Raw genomic sequence first — 21,358 nt, 5'->3', positions numbered from 1 at the left:
CTTGGACACACACAGGCTCCGCAGTGCCCCAAACAGTCCACCCACAGCCTCCCCCTCAGCTGTAGGGCGGCTGAGTGGGAGAAGGCAGGCAGAGTCCTCGGAGGCCCCGCGGAGCGTCCTGCCCTGGCTGGCCCTGCCCCCGGGCACACACGCCACCCCAGGCACCTGATCAGCTTGCTCCACCGCTGATTACTGTTACCAGTCCTAAGTCATTCACATTCTCTTTTATGAGAATGGGTTGTGACCATGAACTAACAATTCAAACAATTACATCCAAGCTCAAATTTGCCTTTGTTTTTACCTTAGGAATATCGGAGATATCTTTTTTTCCCTTTTCCTTTTTTTGAGACCTGCAATATGGTACATATTCTGGTTCTAGGGAAAGGGTGGTCAGCCTGTGGCCTTCCAGATGTTGGGCTACAGCTTCCACCAGCCCCAGTCTGCACAGCCAATGATGAAAGCTGTAGTCCAACAACATCTGGAGAGCCAAAGGTCCCTCAGCCCCATTCTAGAGAGTGAAACATGGGTTTTAGTAAGAATGCAGGGTGCTTCAGTTCTCAAAGCGGCACTTACCACATCAGTTACAATCCTATAAGCATCACCTGCTAGACTCGCTGCACTTTCAATCAAACTTTTAACGGTGGAGAAGGCAGAGACAGCATTTGTTGCATTCAAGGACACATTTCTAACATTCAAGAGACCACTGCAGTAGGAGAGAAAAATCGTAACTTTTTCATGTAACATTTAAGACAATTTAAACATTGCACAATTGGGGGACATGCCATATTTTGGAAACCCTTAAGTCATAGCTGCCAAGTTATCCCTTATTTTAAGGGATTTTCTCTTATGCTGAATAGGCTTCTTCGCGAGAAAAGGGAAAACTTGGCAGCTATGCCTTAAGTTGCTTTACTATTGTACTTTAAACAAAGAAAGAATTTTCATGAAATGAAAAACATTATACTGTAGTACTGCTTAAACTCTGAGCAGTACATTCCCCTAATACCCAAGGCAGCCACACTAACTGAGCTTCCCTTTGCCCTTTAGCTTTCATTTGGTTTACTTATTTTCTTTAGATTCCTCAACCAAGAGAACAGTCATTTAAATCCCAGTTCCTGCATCCTTGGCTTCCTTGTCCATCCTTTATAGGAACTGAAAGCTTAAAATGCTGGCTAAACTCCAAGGGGAAAACTCAGAAGGGCATCAAGATCAGCAGGCCTATTGGGGTGACTTTATTGGTAAAGGCAGCAATATAGTCAACTGCATGCTTCAGTTCATGATGCACTCACCTGTCTAATGCATGAGCAACTCTCTGTAACTCAGCTGCATGTTCTTCTACTCTGTAAACCAAATCCACAGCCCCTCGAGTGGACATCTGCATCACCAGGTCATCCACATGCTGCCTTAGTTTGCCATTCCATAGGATCAGTCCATCCCGGTGGATTTCTAGATTCTGAATATACAAGATTAGTTATTGCTGAATAATGGATAATTCACTTTAACAAATGATGACTCAAGTGTTCAGTAACTTACAGATGTAGAGTTAATTACATCTTCAGCAAGTGCAGCAGCTGCATCCACCTGTACTTTGCCTTCTCTGCTCAGCATAACAGAGAGTTCCTTCTTTTCTCGAATATTCAGCTTTGTTTGCTGTGGCATAAATGCAACGGTGGGCAAATTTAATACTTTGTAATAACAGTTATTATAGAATACGTATATCTGGCTTTTTATACTTAAAAGGACCACAAAAGGTAAAAACTTTCCTCTCTCACTAATGTTAACATCAATCCATTTTTAAAGCAATTGTCCCTTAAAAGCTACTTTACAATTTCTCTTGTAAAATTAAATGACATATATTGCCAGTTTCCTTACAGTGTATTCCTTGAGGTTGCTGTTAATAAGGAAAAGCAGCCGCATGGTTTCATTTGTGTTAGTTCTAGCCTCGTTCACAAGATCCTTGGCTTCCTGAAGTCTGGTGCTGTGGTTTGATAATATATGTTTTGCAGTTTTTTGAAAGTTCTTAAATTCCTGCTGTGGTCTCCCATACTCTTTCTGGATTCGTAGCAACAAGTGTTCTGCAGCTCTAATAAACATGGAAAGGACACTCAGTTACACAAGCTTTCTTAAAAATAGAACAGATCAAAAGAAAGGCACAGTCCATTGATAAATAGTCATATCACATTTTGGTGGGCAGGGTGAAAAAAAGACTTCTCCCCCCCCACCCCCCAAAAATGCACGTAGTTTCCTATCACCATGAATTATCACATACACTAGGCACACAGAATTCTCTCATGCTCCTTCACACACTCATAGACGAATTCTCTCATACCAGTGAGAAAGGCAGGCACATAGTCAGTATTCCCAGCCAACTCAACTCCGGCACTGGGCTGGACCTGGCTGCAAAGATCCCTCTGCAAGCTCCAAAGAAAGGTAAGGTAAAGGTAAAGGACCCCAGGACAGTTAAAGTCCAGTCAAAGGCAACTCTGGGGTTGTGGCACTCATCTCACTTTCAGGCCGAGGGAGCCAGTGTTTGTCCACAGACAGCTTTCCAGGTCATGTGGCCAGCTTGACTAAACCGCTTCTGGTGCAGCAGAACACCGTGATAGAAGGCAGAGCGCATGAAAATGCCATTTACCTTCCCACTGGAGTGGTACCTATTTATCTACTTGCACTGGCATGCTTTTGAACTGCTAGGTTGGCAGGAGCTGGGACAGAGCAACGGGAGCTCACCCCGTGGCAGGGATTCAAACCGCAGACCTTCTGATTGGCAATCCCAAGAGGCTAAGTGGTTTAGACCACAGCGCCACCTGCTTTTTAGAGAAAGTTTCTCTAAAGAGCAGGCAGAGGGATTTTCTCTCTCCATCTTGGCACTAAGCACCACAGGACTAAGATCAGAGATAAAGCCTCTACCTGCTACTTAAATAAATTATTTTATAAACACCATGTGCAACAGCATGTAAAAATCAGGCTGTTTTGTAGCAAGGAGTGGCTCATCCAGTGTGGTAGAGCTGCAGCAACAGCATCCTGGCAATGGCATTCCCATTGATTTCCATGGAGGGAGGTGGTGGCAGCGAGGTCAGGGATGCACAGATCCACTACTGGAGCCAGTCTGGTGTGCTCATCAGTACACCAACACAGTTGGACCTCATTGCCTCTTTCTTCCTTCTTAGGCTTGCAAGCAGCAGCAATGCCAGTCCAGTGGCTATTGCTATGGTTTTGGTGATCCATTCATGGTTATTCTACCGGTACACTGCTGATGTACCAGAATGGTGATGTTATAAGAAGGATCCTCATATCATGCTATTGGGCATTGGTCTGAGCCTGAAAATTATGCCTGTGCACCCACACAATGATGTTGATGATAAACTCGTCATTGCCACTGAAAGAAGGGAAATTTATGGGGAAATTACCGATCAGGGTCCTGTGACAGCAAAAGGTCTACAAAAGGTATCAGGACTAACGATCCACAATACTGATATTAACCAAAAGACTGAGCTCTTGGCATTTTCCTGTGTATCACTTTAAAAATATTACTGAATGCTTCCAAAACACAGTTCTTAAAATTTATTTTTTAAATGAAATAAGGTTCACTTATTTTCCAGCACTGATTACTTTCCCATGTTTCAAATTCAATTCCTTGCTTATAGTAGTAACAGATAAAAATAAGAGTTTCTGATTTTCTCATCAACATTATCTAGTTCATGGACCATGGAACTGTTCTAATAATGAATATATAAATGTAAGTTACATTTATTGTTTGACTGATAGATAGAGATAGAAATTGTGGCTTTGTTTAAAGCACAGCTGAAAATCAAATCATTTTATGCATTTTAAAAAAACATTTGTCTAGCTTGATTCAAACCTCCTAAAGTCATCACATATTAAGCTTTCATTTAAATTAATATATTGACACACTTCGGAGCCTACTGCCTGCAATTTCCTCTTTTAAAAACATTTTAGATATACTTTTCTATATGTTCATTGCATATGTTAATAGAAGCATGATCAGAAACACCAGTTGGCTTACTTTAATTCAAGGTTACTGTCTTGGTACATCTGCTTGAAATATCTTCCACGCATTACATCCAACATGATGGGGATCTCATCTTCCAGTTCTTGAAATGTCCTGTTTGACAAATGGAAATCCATACCTATTGTTTCATTAAGGGATGCTGCCACTTCCCCAAGTACTAGATGGAAGAAAAAGTAAGTTACGAAAGAATTGTTTTAGTACTTTGTACAAATGCACCAAATATATTTTCCCTTTATAAATGATTTTCACAAATAATATTTGTATTTCAAAAACATAATCACTATAGCCTGCCATCAAGAATTTTACCTTTAACAGTTGCCTGTAATGTGTCGATAAATATAGCCAGTTCTCGACTCTTGTTCAAGGTCCTTTCCGCAGCATCATGGAGAAGCCCTCCTCTTTCTAATATCCTAGATAGCTAGCATAAAAGCAAATTGTGGTTTTATTTCAGTTGCTGTTTGAACAGTGGTTTCAATGGCTGAACCAAAGAATGAAGAGCGTATCTGGAATTCATACTGACTCATACAGGAAACTAACATTAATTTATGAAATGCATTTATTTGATTTCTTTTCAGATTAACTGGTTTCTATTAACCAGATCTTGCAGGAAGAATAAAAGGATCAGCAAAAGCCAATCATATGTTCAAGAGAATTATCAACATGTCATTACTATTGGTCATAGTAAATCCTGACAGAATCAAATTATCAATCATTTCAAATATTTAATGCTATAATTTAGAGATGGCATAGCTGGTAATGAAAAGATCCCAAATCTATGAGGGAAACCCTATAGTAATGGCAAGGCCAGGCATCCCCAAACTTTGGCCCTCCAGATGTTTTGGACTACAATTCCCACCTTCCCTGACCACTGGTCCTGTTAACTAGGGATCATGGGAGTTGTAGGCCAAAACATCTGGAGGGCCGCAGTTTGGGGATGCCTGGGCAAGGCAGTTTAGTATTTTCTGGGTAAAAAAAAAATCTAAGGCTAGAATCCTAATCCCCTCATTCTTGCCGCTGGAGGGGCTTATGATGCAGTGGATGTTTCTGTCTGCCGGCCTCCACAAACTTCTGATGGAAGCTCCACTGAAGCACCTGTTGTGGTTGCATTAAGCGCAGCAGATGTGACCTGTAGTTTGTCCTGTTTCTGGCAGGGGTAGCTAGTGTAGTGCCCTAAAATGGGATGTTACAAGGTGGAGCAGTGACAGAACAAAGCCAGCCATAGACCCATTGGATCCAAGGCCATACCATTCCTCAGAGAGGCACCCAACCTGGACTCTGTGGCCATGCCAATCTGGATGACAAAAACCACACACAAACACACACCACACCTTCTGCCCTAGTTAGTGGGCCAGTAGGGCTTCAGAAAGTGGTCGATCTGATCCTGCTCCACCCAGTTGATCTTAACCAGGACTTAGGGCTGCTCTGCCCAGCTGCCATTTGTACCCATAGTCTAGCAGATCCAAGTCATTGTAGTGACTTTGATTTATAAACCAACCTCAGTAAACCCCATGGGAAACTTCTGTAGATCATTTTGAAATAAGTCTATTGAAATATCTTTGGGAACAAACAAGCAAGATTCCCACCTCTCTGTGCAGCTGGTCTGTATCACCTGAAAGGGTTACAAGATGGTCACTCATGATTTCCATTGAGGAGGGTGGTTCTTTCTTAGTCCAAAAAGACTCCTAGAAGAAAAAAGAATATTATGTACTCAAATATATTCAGCTCAGTGTTCATGACTAGGAATGATAAACGAAGAACATATCTACTGGCCATGAATTTTAATGTAGACAACTACCTTAATAGCACTTCTGTTCCATTATTGCTTCCAGAACACTCCAACATGTCTATATGGTCACAAAACCTTCTTGATAAACAAAAGTAAAAAATGACAATATGAGCAGCTAACCCAACACAGAAGCTAAGCAACATCTTACATACCTTTAAATGCTTTGTGGCATTTTCCAAGTCTGCAAGTATCCCATAGGGCACCAGGACAGGGCCAGTAAGGTTTACCAAAAGCACAGCTTCATCTAGTTTGTCCAAATCATTTAACAACAATCCTGTGCAGTCGTCATCACAAGCTGAAGAAACCATTTCAAAAAAATATTAAGTTTTAGTTCAATACGCAAAACTGGATAGCACCTAACAAGCAAGCCCCACTCATTCCAACAGAGTTTATTTCTGAGCAAGTGTGCTTAGGAATGCAGTCTTATGTAACAATTGTATCTACATGCAGTATCAACAAACACCACCCCATGTCTACAGGAAATCCTCGTTCTTTTCTGGACCACCATATGCATCGGCGGAGCGAGCCTAAGCCCACTCCGCCCCCCTTCTAGCACCCCACCCCTTTTCATGACATCTTTATGATGTTTGGGGGCTACTTCCGGGTTTGGTGATGTGAATGCTTGCGTGATCACTCATCGTTCGGATGCGCCTAAATTGGAAGTTGCCTGTATTATTAACACATCAAACCAAAAAAGAAAGGGGGACACTTACCAACACATTCATTTCCCATGAGAATGTGCCTTGATTCACACTCATCACACAGCTGCCCTGTTACACCTTTTTTGCAGATGCATTGCCCAAAGATATGATCACAATTATTGTGAATAGAACCATTCGGGTTGCACTGGCACTGCTGACAGTGGCCACCAGGTTCTTTAGGATTGCCATAATAACCTGGCGAACACCTAGAGGGAAACAGAGGTTCATTTATTTATTTGGTTTATTTGGTTTCTTCAATTTTCAGCACATACACCCTTCATCAGCACACAATCCCAAGGTGGGTTGCAACCTGTAACAATGCAAGACAATTTAACAGCCACATGCAATGCTGATGTTAAAACACCATATAAAATGCTTTAAAATATATCACTATGGCTGCAGGAGGGCCCTCGCTCAACGACAGGCCATATTACTTTACCAGACTCCAGCAAAAGCTTGGGCAAAGAGATGTGATTTTAGCTGGCGCCAAAAAGCAAGTAACATTGGCACAAACCATCTCTCAGGGGGAGGGGCATCCCATAGTCAGGGCGTCACCACAGAGAAGGTCCTAACTCATTTCACTGAGTCATATTATCTCACCTGGTAACTAGACCATGAAAATCTTAACACATGGGCAGAGCCATTCTCTCAAGTCCCAAGTTGTCTGAGGACTTTGTAAGTTATCATTCATACTTTTAATTTGGTTCGGAGGCACCCAGTGCAGATCCTATAGAATGGGCAATCTACCCAATTTCTGGAACCCAAAGCTGCCAGCCCACATTGGAAGCCTCTTGATGGTTCTGCGTATCCCTCACCTTTCACAGTATTGCCCTTCATATCCAGTGATGCAAGCATTGCAGTAGAAATCACCCACACCTTTCATAATGCATGTGGAGCTAAAGCTTGGAGAAAGAAATAAAAAGAACAAGTTTTAGAAAGAATTCATATATACCCACAAAAAAACCTATTCACACAGGAATGTGTGTTTCTACTGGTTTGTATGCAATGGAGGGTTAAAGTAACCATCTTGTCTGGGCAAGAATTTCTGCTTGTGCAATGCAACTTCCTCCTCGCTCCCCCCTCAGATTGGGGGAAGGGGAGGGCACACGAGGAGGAAATCCAAGCCTCGCTTTTGCTGATGGTATAGCTGCTTATTGCTGCATCGAAGGCACACCACTGATTGCATGAACTATATCTCAGTTAGATATAGGGTGCTTCCAAATGGATGTGTATTGTGGAATCAGCGCTCCCCATGCACACGAGTTTTTAGCAGTGCCCACAAGGCACCACTGGCATCAAAATATCAGTCCATGTTTTTACCATGAGATCCGAACTACCCTTGCCTGCGGAAACCTGGTAAACTAAAATGAAAAAAAGAAAAAAAGAAAACCTGCATCCAACAATCCATTTATGATATTTCAACGATCCTTTTGCAGTATCAAGCTTCTGTATGGAAGCACCCATAGACACACTTCACAAAGAATGTTCAGTGGAAAGATACTGCTCTGGATTAGCCATTTCATCATCTATCGCCATTATTTTTCAAGCTACCCACACTGACCCTGATAATGGAATCTCTTAGCCCAGGGATTTAAAAAGCAAACCAACAGATAAATGAAAAATTCCTAGAAATACAGCCTCTACCTTGCTACAGTACTACTTGGAAGCAGTAAGTATAACAACAGTAATTATTAAAAACATCAAAGTTAATTTTTAGTTACCTCCCTGGGCTCATTCTTGGACATGCACACAGAGAACAATCATTGACAGATCCAATCACCTTGCCGTAATAGCCTGGAGCACAAACACTGCACTGGTCACCGACTGTATTATCTCTGCAGTCCTAGCAGGCAAAAAAGTTTAAAATGAAAGCAAAAAATTCAACAGAGCACATTTAACTTTGGTGGGGTGGGGGGGAAAGAGGCTGAAATCTAGAAAAACAGCAAGGTATAAGGAAAAGGAACATTCCATCTCACACCCTGATATTCTGGCATTTGTTAAGCACAATTACTACACTGCCCACCCCATCCTCTACTGCTGCAAAAATGTGTGTGCGCACGAAATTGTACCTTTAAATAAATGCTTAAATGAAATAAAAACATGCCTCTGATTACCGACCAATTAATCCAAAGCAGTGTGCAGCTTCCATCCAAGTGTAAAAAAAAAATACTTCACATTTTCAATTTGGGGACTGTCAGGGGGACTCCCTACAGGGACCCTCCCCCAGTCATCCTGACCAGCACTTCGCCCAGCGACAGCGCAAGCAGCGGGTCAGGAGGAGGGAATGAGGAATGGAGCGGAGTGGAGAGGGGGCTCCAAGACGTGTCAGAGCCTTGGCACCGAGCCAGCTGGCCAGAGGAGGAAGGGCAGCACAGTGAGGTGTCAGAGCCTCTGCAATGCTCCAGCCAAAGGACGGGAGAAGGCACGCAGCCCCTTCCGGCACCCACGTTGGGTCAGGGACCCAGACGTAGGGCAAGGGGGCGGGGTTTTGGGGTCCCAGACTATTATGCTGGCGCAAAAGCAGACAAGTGCCGTTGCCGGGTTCTGAATCAGACTAGGCAGTCATGTCTCTGCACTGTAAATAGTATGCACAATAAAGCTCTTAAAGACAGAGCAGACTGGTGCGTCTTTACTCGAGAGTAGCCGCAACAATCCCCTGACAGGAACTAAATAGGATTTTCATGAACTTTCATTCTTTGTAATTCCCCCTCCCTCTCCCTGTGACAAAATCCAGCCTAGCCTTAGTGAGTCCACATACCAAACACTTTCCTGTTTCTTGGTTGCAAGCATCACTGTGATTGTTGCATCTGCATGGCACGCAAGGTGGGACTAGTGAGGGGAAGGCTTTAAGATTGGCAGACTTCTCCACATATTGTTTCTCTCTGTAGTATCCTTGTGCACAGTCCTACATCGTAAAAGAGTTGAACATGCTGTTAAACGGCATCTGAACTTTTGCTTGTTCAGAAGATATTTTAAGAAGCCCCAGCAAGTAACATACCTGGCACGAGAGGCCTGCATAACCTTCAGGGCATATACATTTCTCAATGAGATGAGCCACTTCCTTAATCAAGGGTATCTCATCAGCTTTCATAGCAATTTCCATAGAGACATTTGAGATTCTAAGAGATAATTACATAAAACCAATAAAAAAAATGATGCAGTGATGTTCATTTAGGAAACAGAACCTACAATTTGACTGTTTACTAGGGGTGTGCTTCAATCACAAAGTTTGGTTTGGAGCCCAGTTCAGTGCTTTGAAAAACAGCCTGCCTTAGGTATTGCCATTTATAACTTGACTATGCTGGTAATCTCTCAAATATGCACTAATAATTTGAGTCCTACTAATTTAACCCTTAGTTTCCTCAACAAAAATAAAAGACTCGAACCAAAGAGTGTTTCACCAAGCACAAGCAGTTTCCCACATGCACTGGGACATTACCAGTTTTCCACTGCAAACTGCTGCACAGAAGGCTTTCAGGGTTTTTAAAGTAAAGTGGCCCTTGGGTATCACTTATATCAAGATAACATCCTTACTACCTTACTCACATTTTATCAAAGTTAAGAGCCTCTAGGTCTAGGTAGAGTAGTTAACCGAGGTTTACCTGCTTTGTTGTAATCCTTGGCCATACGATGCCTTTATCAAGATGTACTCAACATTGCTCAGCACTGACATGAAGTCAGAATGTGAAACAGATTCATCAGACACCGAATTAAAATATTTCCAGGCACTCTAAAGAAAAATAAATAAATTTGCATCACTTGTGAACACTCAATGTTACAATGTTGTTTGATGGTATTAGTTTTCCAATGAAAGAGAAGAGGAACAAGGCACTTGCACAACCAATGAATCTGGTTCCAGGCAGAAGCCAAAACACTTAAGCTCTTTAAGTTGTCTTCACATGTACTCTGATATGGCAGGGGAATGGTTACAGACTGTGCGAGCAACATAAAATTACACTGCAGCCCATCCCTATGTTGCAATATTGTGCTACGCCAGAATTTGAAAACCATAGTTTGTTGTTGGTTTATAAACCTTGGCTCATGTCAACCATGGCTCAGTGTTACTTGTGAACCCAGCCTATATCTTCAAATGGTGCACAACCCAGTCTGGAGAGGTATTAAAACAGTCCAAATGCAGTGTGTACCTGCTGTTATCTGTTTTCATCCATAGTATCTATAATGTTTTCAAACAAAGCCTTGATCTAAGATTAACATGTTTCTACAATATGTGTGGAATTTTAACATGCATCTAAGACTCCTTCCCAGATCTATATGAAGAGAGATTACATCTTGAGCAAAATGGTCCCAACTCAAATGTTCAGGGAGTTCCAAAGTACAAAAGAAACAAGAAAAAGACTTTCTTGCAGGCAAAGCCTCTAACTCATCTAATTGAAATGTTTTAAACTCACCTCTATCATTTCTATTTCTTCATCTCGCCTTACTCCATTCTCTGGAGCAGGAATTTCCACATAGATGACTTGTTTACTGGTGCGACCCCCTTTCATTAAGATTTGTGGTTCAAGGTTTGAGGTTCCAATGCCATCCAAAGCATAAAAAGCTACTGAGTATTTCAGTTTTCCACCATATGCCATGAGCTGTTTGGATGATAAATCATTACACTTTTATTTTCTTTGATAATTTTAACTGAAATCTAGATCAGGAGGAGGAAATAGATTCATTGAAACTCAGCAGCAAACCATATGCTCCTCATCCTTAGTCTGATATCGAAGTAGTCAGATAATTTTTTACATAATGGAATTTAATGGAAACTTTGCAAGAGCTGAAATTGCAAAATGAAAGCAAAATACTTCACAACACAGATTTTCTGGAAATGAATTTAAACCAAGTTTGGGAATGTTGATATTGCCAGTACACAGGTCCTTGCAAGACCTTGACTGTGTTAAGAGAGAGAGAGAGAGAGAGAGAGAGAGAGAGAGAGAGAGAGAGAGAGAGAGAGAGAGAGAGAGAGCACGGGTTAATCAAAGCCAGAATCTTCTTTTCAGCAGCAGCCAACCACAACCTCTCCAGGAAGCTCTTAAACACGGCATGAATAGTTTTCTTCCACTATGGTTCCTCAGTAACTGGTATTCTGGGGCATATTACCTTATAACACAGAGAGGTTCCATTGGACAATCAAAGTAAACATTGGTAAATATCTCAGTTGCAAATTTGCCTAATTTCCTTTAAAAGTCATATAAAATAGTGGCCAACACCACACCGTGTGGCACTGAATTCCATAAACTACCGTATTTTTCCATCTGTAAGACGCCCACATGTATAAGACACCCCCTATTTTGGGAGACTCGGGTTTAAGAAAATGGGGGGAGATGTACCGTGTATAAGACACCCCCTAATTTTTAGCATTATTTTTTAGGGGGGAAAACCTAGTCTTATACACGGGAAAATACAGTAATTAAGTGCTGTATGAAAAAAAGTCCTTTCACTCAGTTCTATTATTCTGCAAGCAGGCTCAAACCTAGCACAGAATCTAAAAATGCTACAGAAAATACTTTTGCTTTGACATGCATTTAGAAATATGAAGTGAATGAATACTAAAATTATGCACACTGATTTTTTAAAATATATACAGTGGACCCTCCAGATATGAACTTAATTTATTCTGGGAGTCCATCCGCAACCTGAAAAGTCCATAACTGGAGGCGCCGCTTCTGTGCACACGCGCAGCGTGATCGAACGCTTCTGCGCACGCGGCGAAATCCAGAAGTATACACTTCCGGGTTTGCTGCGATCGCAACCCAAAGTTTACATATCCGGAGCAATACGTAAGTAGAGGTACAACTGTATTTACTTTTGTTTTTCTTCAAAGTTCTTAGAAGGTGGCGGTCCTTCTAATATCCCCACCCCCAGAATATATAGAAACACAGTCAAATCCAGATTTATTCCTACTTAGAGCAGAACCATTGAAATCAATGGGCCCTAAGGGGGTTACGTCAGTCACAACTATTTCAATGGGAGTACTCAAAGAATGTCTAGGTCCAACTCTAAAAATAACTCATATGGTTACCTGGTCTCCCTGGAACTGATCCGGCAATTTCAAGTAAAAAGGTTCTGTATTCAAGTGTTGTCGGACTGCTTTGGCATCCATTAAGATATCAGGGAACTGGGAAAATACACCTTCACTGGTTCCAGTGAGGTTACTGTGGGAAACCACATACAGAACATTCTGCTGCGGAGACAGGGTGACCTGAAATGCCAGACTAATAGGTTACACCGCTTTGTAAAATGCACTATATCATTTCTGGTTAAGCAATATTTTAAACGATCTGTTTTCAAGTAAATAAAGCATACACATTGCAACTGTGAAATTTGGAAGCATATTATTATTATTATTATTATTATTATTATTATTATTATTATTATTATGTTATATTCCTGCATTACTATGAAGTAGTTTCATAAAGCTGAGTGGCAGTCTATGGATGCATCACTGGCTTTCCCATGTATAGTTCACAGGTCATGTCAAAGCAAGGCAGTGAGGGAGAAGCAGCCGCAGCAGCAGCAGCGGAATAAAAGGTAGCTATGACCTTCTTTGCATGATTATCATGGTGTGGCAGAGCTTCAGGGTTTACTATGGCCCTAGGATTACTGAAGCTCAATCCAAACCAAACTTCATTGACAGGGAGATGCATACAAATGCTAGTAATATTTTATTTGTTTCTTACAAAAGTTTGGATCCCACCCGCCAATCAAATTATCTCCAAGACTGTTCACAACAGATACAAATCAACTAACTCATCTGCTGCTGTCTGGATGTCCAATAAAGGTGACAATGGCACATGGTCTTAAAGCCTCTTCCCAGCTCTCTGCTGTTCTTGCAGTCAATGGGATCAAATACGAGCTCAAGCCCCGTGCAGATCCTATTATGACAACAAGGTTCAAACTCAACCGAAAACCAGGCACAGAGGGTGAAACTGCTTTACTCACCGGAACTCTCACATGGTCTTCTACTTCTGAACACAACTCCGACATCCCAGAGCAAAAGCATGAGATGCATCCCAAAGCATTAGTGGCACGAAGAGCAAACGTCCCAGGTTTGCATTCACTGCAATGCAATCCAATCACATTCTCCTGACAAAGAAATAGATTGTTAACGCCAGTAAGGCTTGAACACTGGACTGAACAGTTTCAGCTCATAAGTCTCCAGTTATTTACACAACTCAGTCTGCCATCTAGAGAACTAATTATTTAGTATGGAGTGGCTTGTGGCATGACTGGAGTAAAAGTTCTAGCCCACAAAGTGTGTCAGGGCAAGTAGTTGCTCCCATACTGCTTGCTACTCTTAACCGCTTGATCAACACACAAACCATGAGCATGCCGGGCTCTTCTGAGTCCTAATCCTGCTCTTGACTATAGCCAGTATATTGTATGCATAGGCCTCATGAACCTCTAGCACTGACACATGAGGTTGTGAAAAGCAGCAGTGGTGCTCTCACAGGGGTAGTGATGTGTTCACGAGGACAAGGAAGGGGTGGGGCAAAGTGGCAGCAAGCTCTGAGTTGCCAGCAGTATTGTCCTGCAGGTGCGCGAGCACTTTGGACACACAACTGAACACCTACGAAAAGCTGACACAGCCAACCCAGAGCTCCTCCAATGTCTTGCCCCATCCCTGCCCTCACAAATTATTCACTGTTCCACCTATACCATGTACGGCTGAAGCTAATACAGGTTGCCTTATATCTGTTTCTAAACCAGTTTTTATTCAGTCCTGAATGCTGCTTGACGTCCTATTCAATGTTCTAACACCCAATTTTGGTCTAAACTCTTCCCTACAAGGTAAATGTTTTGCATGTCCAGTCTGCACAAAGAAAAATAACAAGCATAGGAAGATTTCATGCTACCTTGCAGACACATGCACCAGTTTCCTCTTCACAGTTGCAGATTCCTTGATTTTGATCACACATGTCTACATTGCTGCCACGCAAGTCACAATCACAAGGAATGCAATCTGGGTAGTCTCTATACCCCAAAGCACAGATAGCGCAGCTGTCTCCTCCGTATCCATCCTTACACTGACATTGAGCAGTCAGCTGGTCACACTGGAGACTGACTGAACCTATATCACTGCAATTGCAGGCCTTAGAAGAAAACAGCACAAGAGATATGTGAATCTTGCAAAGGTCATGAAGTTCAGAAACTATAAACTTTTTGACAGGCATTAAAACTCGCCAGCAATTTTCTGTAGAGGAAAGTCCAACTTTTAGAAATTGAATACTTTACCCAACATTCTTAAAATATTTATTAATCTGAGCCCTAAATTATATTTCCCTTAAGAAGATAATATCGGTTTGCAGATAACCATTAAAAAACTAGAATTGATCCAATATGAGACATCACCATTGCAATACCTTTTAAAAAATAACCCATCTAAACAAAGAAGAGAGCTGGACCATAAAGAAGGCTGATCGCCGAAGAATTGATGCTTTTGAATTGTGGTGCTGGAGGAGACTCTTGAGAGTCCCATGGACTGCAAGAAGATCAAACCTATCCATTCTTAAGGAAATCAGCCCTGAGTGCTCCCTGGAAGGACAGATCGTGAAGCTGAGGCTCCAATACTTTGGCCACCTCATGAGAAGAGAAGAATCCTTGGAAAAGACCCTGATGTTGGGAAAGATTGAGGGCACTAGGAGAAGGGGACGACAGAGGACGTGATGGTTGGACAGTGTTCTCGAGGCTACGAACATGAGTTTGACCAAACTGCGGGAGGCAGTGCAAGACAGGAGTGCCTGGCGTGCTGTGGTCACGAAGAGTCGGACACGACTAAACGACTAAACAACAACAAATTACTTGGCCATGAAGCAATTACTTGGCCATGAAGCAAGGAAAAAGAGGCAGAGCATTCTTACAACACCCCATATGTGGGACTCCCTACCTCAGCAAGTTAAATCATCTTCCTCTTTATCAGTGTTCCACCAACATCCTAAGATAAGCTTTAAATAAGCTTTGATTCCATTGCTGTTTAACTGTATTAATTTATCTTATTTTTATTAGCTGAACTGCTGCTCTTCTCTTTAAAAAATAATTCTGGAAATTGTAGTTTAGAAAAGGTTCTGATCATACTTTGTGAAAGATCCCTGGTTCTCATCGCATAATTACCACTTATATAGTCTTCTGGACAAGGGAAAGGGTGTTAAATCTTGCACCTGTAGAGTAGATAATCCATTGAAAGTGTATTAATGGGTTCTTTTCACCTAATGAAGAGCTTATTGAAGTCACAGCTCACTGGTTTGCAGTTTGCATACTGCATCTAATTCCTTATTATACCTTCTTTGTCTACCACTTACAATGTGCTTGTCACATCCCCCCCCCCCCACACACAAGGGCTGCTATAAGCTCCTAGCACGACATCAAATCTGAGTGTTCCCATGTGAAAATATGGAACTAGTCAAATTGTTCTAGAGCCACACAACCTTGTTTTAGCTTCTTCTTTTTTTGTTATTTAAATGAAACACATTGTTATGATAAAGATGATCTCCCTTGGTGGACAAATTCTATCTTTTTGCTTCATATTGGCTTCTTAGAAAAGGACTGCTTAGGCTTCAGGTTATAAATATTTTGAGAATACAGTTATATAGAATCCAAGGCTGTATTAGCCAATTTTAAATTAATGCATTGCTGAATTGTATTTCTTTCTCCACAGCCAGAAAAAGACTCAAACTCAGGGAAATTCCTTGTCCTCTCAAGGGCAATGTATCTTGCTAGTAATAATTTAAACCATCCACCCAATATGGCTTTCATTAGTGAAGATGGATTGATTAAGTGAAAGAAACTGTGTTATATACTGTGGAATTCTTACAGATGTTTACCTTCATTCATGGTTAAATGATATAAACCTCATTTATTGTGATGATTATATCAATAAAGGGGATATATATTGTTCTAGATACATCAAAACATAGGGCAGTCAGCAAAACCAACACAGCAGAAGCTAACCTAATATGTAGTGTTTAAAAGAGAAAATACCACAAATTCATTGTAAAAATATTGTACAAATTCATTGTACAAATATTGTAAAATATTTTTAAAAGCTTTGTTTTTTAAAATTTTTTCCTAAAAAGCACAACATTACCTTGCACCCATTCCGTGGATCAAGACCCCAGAAGTTCTCCTCACATAGTTCACATTTTTCTCCTTCAGTATGAGGGGGGCAAATGCATCTTCCAGAATCTCCATCACAAACATCATGCGTATGAGCACAATTGCAAGCTACAGGAAGAAGACAGGGAGCAAGTAACCCATCTTGTCAGTGCTAGTAGACTAATAGCAGTGTTAGTAGGTCTGTAGCATCAGGTCCATCTCTGCCTTAGGTGGGCTCCATTCTGAGTTTACTCATAAGGAAGGAAGTAGCTCATAAACGTTTCCTATAAAGTCCTTTCCAATGTCTGAACTGGAACGTACACTGGTATCATCCAAGGTACACTGTTGTGTATCCAGTGCTTTTTTTCCTTAAAAAATGTTTAGGGATACTCTCATTTTCCTACTCATGTTTAAATACTGCCCCTCAATGAGGCCAAACTTAAGAGTTAAAAAATGTTTAGGGCTATGCGTACCCTTGTGTCCCCCCAGAAAAAAGCCCTGGGTGTATCAGCTCAACATCTCATTTGGTTGCCTCTTTATTGGGTCACCATTCTTTATCTAATGGTTTTTTCATGTTGGAACATTCAAGAGCCAACTTTGACATAATTACTGAGCACTACATTAAAAAAAATGCACACAGAGAGCTCAAAATTCATAACAGATTAAGTCAATGGTAAAAGCAAGATTATTACCAACGCACCTCCTATAATCCCCACATCTAATGGCAAAAGGGAAAATTGGCACAGGAACCATTTTCATAAGCCCAAGTCCTTATTCCAATAGTTGGATTAATTGGATTCCCATTGTAGACAATGGGAATTCTTGATGAGAAATGCTTTGATATCACTCTGCTGACCAGGCTTTACAAATAAATAAAAGCTAAAGAGGCTCACAACTGGTGTTTCCCATGGTGCAGCACAAAGCATTTTGTTAAAAGAAAATTCATAAGAGTATAAGAAACTGCCATGACCAGATTATGGGCTATAATTTACGTGTGCAGCCACCGTCCCGGAATGCATAAAAGCCATGAGCGCAACGATCACACTTCTCCCCAGCTACTCCTGGCACACAGAGACATTGTCCTTCATCATTACAGTCCTCAGCAGTTGAGCCAGCTTTACTGCAGTTGCAGGGACGGCAGCCAAGTCCGCTACTTAGGCCGTAATATCCAAGCTGTCACAGAAAAAAGAAAAGCGTTTCAGCAATATTTCATAGTTCCCTGAAACAAAAACAATTCCTCTCTTATTTTGTTTTTCATCTCTGAACGCGATCCATTCCTGCTCTTTGGCCTGCATAAAAATAGTGCAGCTCTGCTTGGCAGTTTGTTGGGAAACAGGACCCAGCTCACATTTCCCCCACTGCATAGAACTTATGGGTTCTACTGTGTCCATCAGAAGCCTTTAGAGACTATACAGGAAAAGCAAATATTGTTATTTTAGAAAGGCTTTTAAAATACACATCCAGTTTCCTAGATGAAACCCCTTAAATGGAAAAGTTCACAAAAATAAAAATGGGGGTAGGGTGGGGGGGCGGCAGTTTTGTTTGTCAAGAATCTATAAGCATATGAATAGATCCCAATATTACTTACCATTGAATGCAGCACAAGTAAATAAATAAAAAAGTTCAACTTTTTCACTTCTCATCAATGTCAAATACTGCAATCCACATCAGTTACACGTGTTTTTAGACATTTATTTGGAGCTATTAGCCCAAATCTAAAAATTGCTGAGGTAAACAAGTTCTGCACAGGGTTAAGGTCTCAAGACAGCATTGCAGGTGTGTGTTGACATCAAGATTTATTATTTCTTTCTTACCGAACACTTATCACATCGGAGTCCCTCCACATTTCCTTTGCATTGACACAAGCCAGTCTTCGGATGGCAGACACTGGAAATGGAGCCATTCACATGGCACCCACACTCTGATGTGTAAAAAGCACAAATAGAAAAGTTGAATATAACCAGCTTATTAACAAAATACTTGAATAACTTTTCTCTATGTGAGGTTTAGGTTCCTATACCCCACGTTTGCATATTATTTCCATCAATATTTTAAATTTGTATTTTTGGCCTCTGGATTTAAAATTAAGGCCAAGATCTAAACAGCGCCATATGTGAAAGGAAAGTATTTCCACTCAGGAAAGAAGGGGAGGGTGGTTCTGTGTCTTTTCCCCCCAAACTACAACTCTGTTCTACATCAATTCTGCTCCAGAGAGTCTCCCAACATTGAGTAGCAGCTTTGTGGAATTCATAAGGAGATGCAGTGAAAAGCAGAGGCTGGAATTGGCCCACAGAATATACAGATATCCATGCATATCTTTGGAACCCAGACTAAATTTTCTAAAAAGAAAGCTGAGCACCAGAATTCAAAATACTCTTTTATGAGCTGTACAAAATGACTGGCCCCTGCTTGAACTACAGAGACAAATCCATTGCCAGCACTGATGTAGCATTTGGAAAACCCTCAAACACTTTTGCCTCATTGTTGTAAATAATGTGATCTACAATAAAAATTGTTTTGACTCCATTCATGTCGAAATACATCTACCTCACTCTCTTCTTGAGATGTCCTCGTACCAATACAAAAGTACTAGAGGCGATGCATACAAAGAGATTAGGCAGGAAACCTGTCGCATTGCAGCAAACACAAGTATTTTTGCATTGGGGTGTCAATGAAATGGCTTGGATCCTAACTAGGTTTCCATTGACAGGAATGTCTTCTAGGTGGAGCTCAACACATAGGACTGTTCTGCTAATGGAAAGCAGAGAGACACTTTCACAAATTCCTCCAAAAGGCCTGTGTGCCACCCAAAATCTGCTCTGGAAGGTTGGGGAATTAGAGCAGCATGTGAAGCAGCAGAGGAAGATGAAAGAATAAGTAAATATTACCCCCCCACACACACACCCTTCTGCAAATATGATCCTCTGCTGGAACACAGTCCTACCTGTGAAAAGGAAGAGTCACTATGTTCACAGTGATCCTATCCATTGATTTCCTCAACCCAAATGTGCGTTTTTTTAGGACATTACATGAAGCAACTGTCCTACGTATACAAAAATACTTGATCAGTTGATTTAACAGGAATAACTCACCACGGCAGTCTTTGCTGATCACCGCATCCCCATAATACCCATCAGCACAGCTTTCACAGCGTTGTCCCACAGTATTCCCAATGCACTTCAGACACTCTCCTGTTAGGGAGTTGCAGTGGCCGTCTTCCATGGGATCTACATTGCCATTGCAGTCACAAGGAACGCATGACTGCCCAGGGACCAAAGGATCACCATAGTACCCATTTGCACATCTGCACAAGGGATTGGAAATTGTGTCAGGTTACAGAAAACCACATACAGTATTAGAAACACATCACAAGCCTGGAGAACATAGTGTGTTCATGTACAGATGCAAAACTAGGGTTAGTGGAGAAGTGGCTGAGAAAACAGTACAAAACAGGTCTGCAAAACTTAATTTCCATCTTCACTATGCTGCTTGAAAAGGTAATTTCACCCTTTTTTCTGCTACATGCGCACCTAATTTGATTTCAGGGGCAAAAGTAGAAATGGGGAGGGCAGGGGGCAAAATATTATCTACAATAAAACAACCACCCCTGCATACTTTGTTTAATTCCTCATTTAAAAACATGAGATTTTATTGAAAGGTTATATATTTACAACTGCATACAAGACTGATAGTGAAATGTTCGAATGGTGGCAAACTTCCAGACCACAGTCCAAATTAGGCCCACCTGCCCCATATCTGGCATATGACATCAGAAGCAGGGCAGGTAAAGATAGGGCTGCAAAAGGAACAGGAAAGAGCTTTAAAATACACTCCTTACTGTTCCTTGCTCTTCAGCACTTATGGTGAGGTCTGCAGGAAAACACTTCTTTTGATCGTGCAGTTTGATTCCAAACCATTCAGGCAAAGGGAAATACATTGCCCAACAACGTGCCAAACCTTTTAAGATTCAGATTCAAGTTCACTTACATGTTTTCCCTATAACTGGGTGCACACTGCATTCAAAGTTTGCTCAGCTTTTTCGAATCACACCAGAATGCTGCTCTGCATCAGTCTTTTGCAGATGCCCTTCCCCTACGGTTGGCCACAGGCAGTAGCGCCCAGGGTGGTGGAGCAGAGCTGCCATTCCAAACCCTGAGATGCTGCTGTTTACCTGGACAGGGGCAGGGCAAGGCGGTAATGAGGTCAGGGCTGTGCTGATGCACTGACAGTCAATCTGATACTCCTGTTAGTGCACCCACACAGCCCCAACTTTTCTGCTGCCTTGTCCTGCCCCAGCCTCAGTACGTTGCACCAGCATCAGTGTATAGACCAGAGTTTAAGGTTGGCCATATGTCCAGAATTTCCCAGACATATCCGGAATACTGCATTGAACAGCAGTGTCCGGGCAATACTCGGCTAAATGTCCAGGAAAATGCGGACATATGGCAGCCCATGTCGGCAGTGCTCAGCAACTTTTCTGTCCGGATTTTTTCTGTCCAGCTGCAGTGTGTAGGTGTGTCACGTGAACGCTCCCTGTGCTCCTCCCAGGGCAGGAAACGGATTAGTTTATCCTCCAGTTTGCTAGTAAAACTGAATTACTGTGTCGTGAAATGATGCATGAAAAGTTTGGGAAGCTCTGGTATACACACATGAGAAGACATGGTAACCATCAGTATTATTCCCATTATGAATGGACTAGCCCTTTTGCAACACCATCTCTCTCTCTCTCTCTCTCTCTCACACACA

General features: G+C 41.6%; 1 protein-coding gene across 1 annotated transcript in view; it reads right to left on the bottom strand.

Annotated features, from left to right (window-relative positions):
• LAMA1 (laminin subunit alpha 1) overlaps positions 1-21,358 on the bottom strand; it is a 90,859-nt gene that overhangs the window by 25,803 nt on the left and 43,698 nt on the right. The window contains exons 19-40 of the mRNA XM_035125215.3: positions 19,705-19,916; positions 18,427-18,533; positions 17,605-17,785; positions 16,605-16,741; positions 14,377-14,613; positions 13,463-13,606; positions 12,543-12,722; positions 10,927-11,112; positions 10,120-10,247; positions 9,516-9,636; positions 9,276-9,422; positions 8,239-8,360; positions 7,333-7,419; positions 6,530-6,723; positions 5,969-6,111; positions 5,614-5,712; positions 4,337-4,448; positions 4,025-4,187; positions 1,870-2,080; positions 1,531-1,647; positions 1,287-1,450; positions 574-703 (exon numbers count right to left, since the gene is read on the bottom strand). Of these exons, the coding sequence (XP_034981106.3) occupies positions 574-703; positions 1,287-1,450; positions 1,531-1,647; positions 1,870-2,080; positions 4,025-4,187; positions 4,337-4,448; positions 5,614-5,712; positions 5,969-6,111; positions 6,530-6,723; positions 7,333-7,419; positions 8,239-8,360; positions 9,276-9,422; positions 9,516-9,636; positions 10,120-10,247; positions 10,927-11,112; positions 12,543-12,722; positions 13,463-13,606; positions 14,377-14,613; positions 16,605-16,741; positions 17,605-17,785; positions 18,427-18,533; positions 19,705-19,916 (3,322 nt within the window). The remainder of the gene's footprint in view (positions 1-573; positions 704-1,286; positions 1,451-1,530; positions 1,648-1,869; positions 2,081-4,024; positions 4,188-4,336; positions 4,449-5,613; positions 5,713-5,968; positions 6,112-6,529; positions 6,724-7,332; positions 7,420-8,238; positions 8,361-9,275; positions 9,423-9,515; positions 9,637-10,119; positions 10,248-10,926; positions 11,113-12,542; positions 12,723-13,462; positions 13,607-14,376; positions 14,614-16,604; positions 16,742-17,604; positions 17,786-18,426; positions 18,534-19,704; positions 19,917-21,358) is intronic.

This window comes from Zootoca vivipara, chromosome 8 (genome assembly GCF_965207765.1).
Source record: "Zootoca vivipara chromosome 8, rZooViv2.hap1.1, whole genome shotgun sequence".
Classification (NCBI taxonomy): Eukaryota; Metazoa; Chordata; class Lepidosauria; order Squamata; family Lacertidae; genus Zootoca; species Zootoca vivipara.
This window is presented reverse-complemented; position numbering and strand designations above follow the sequence as displayed.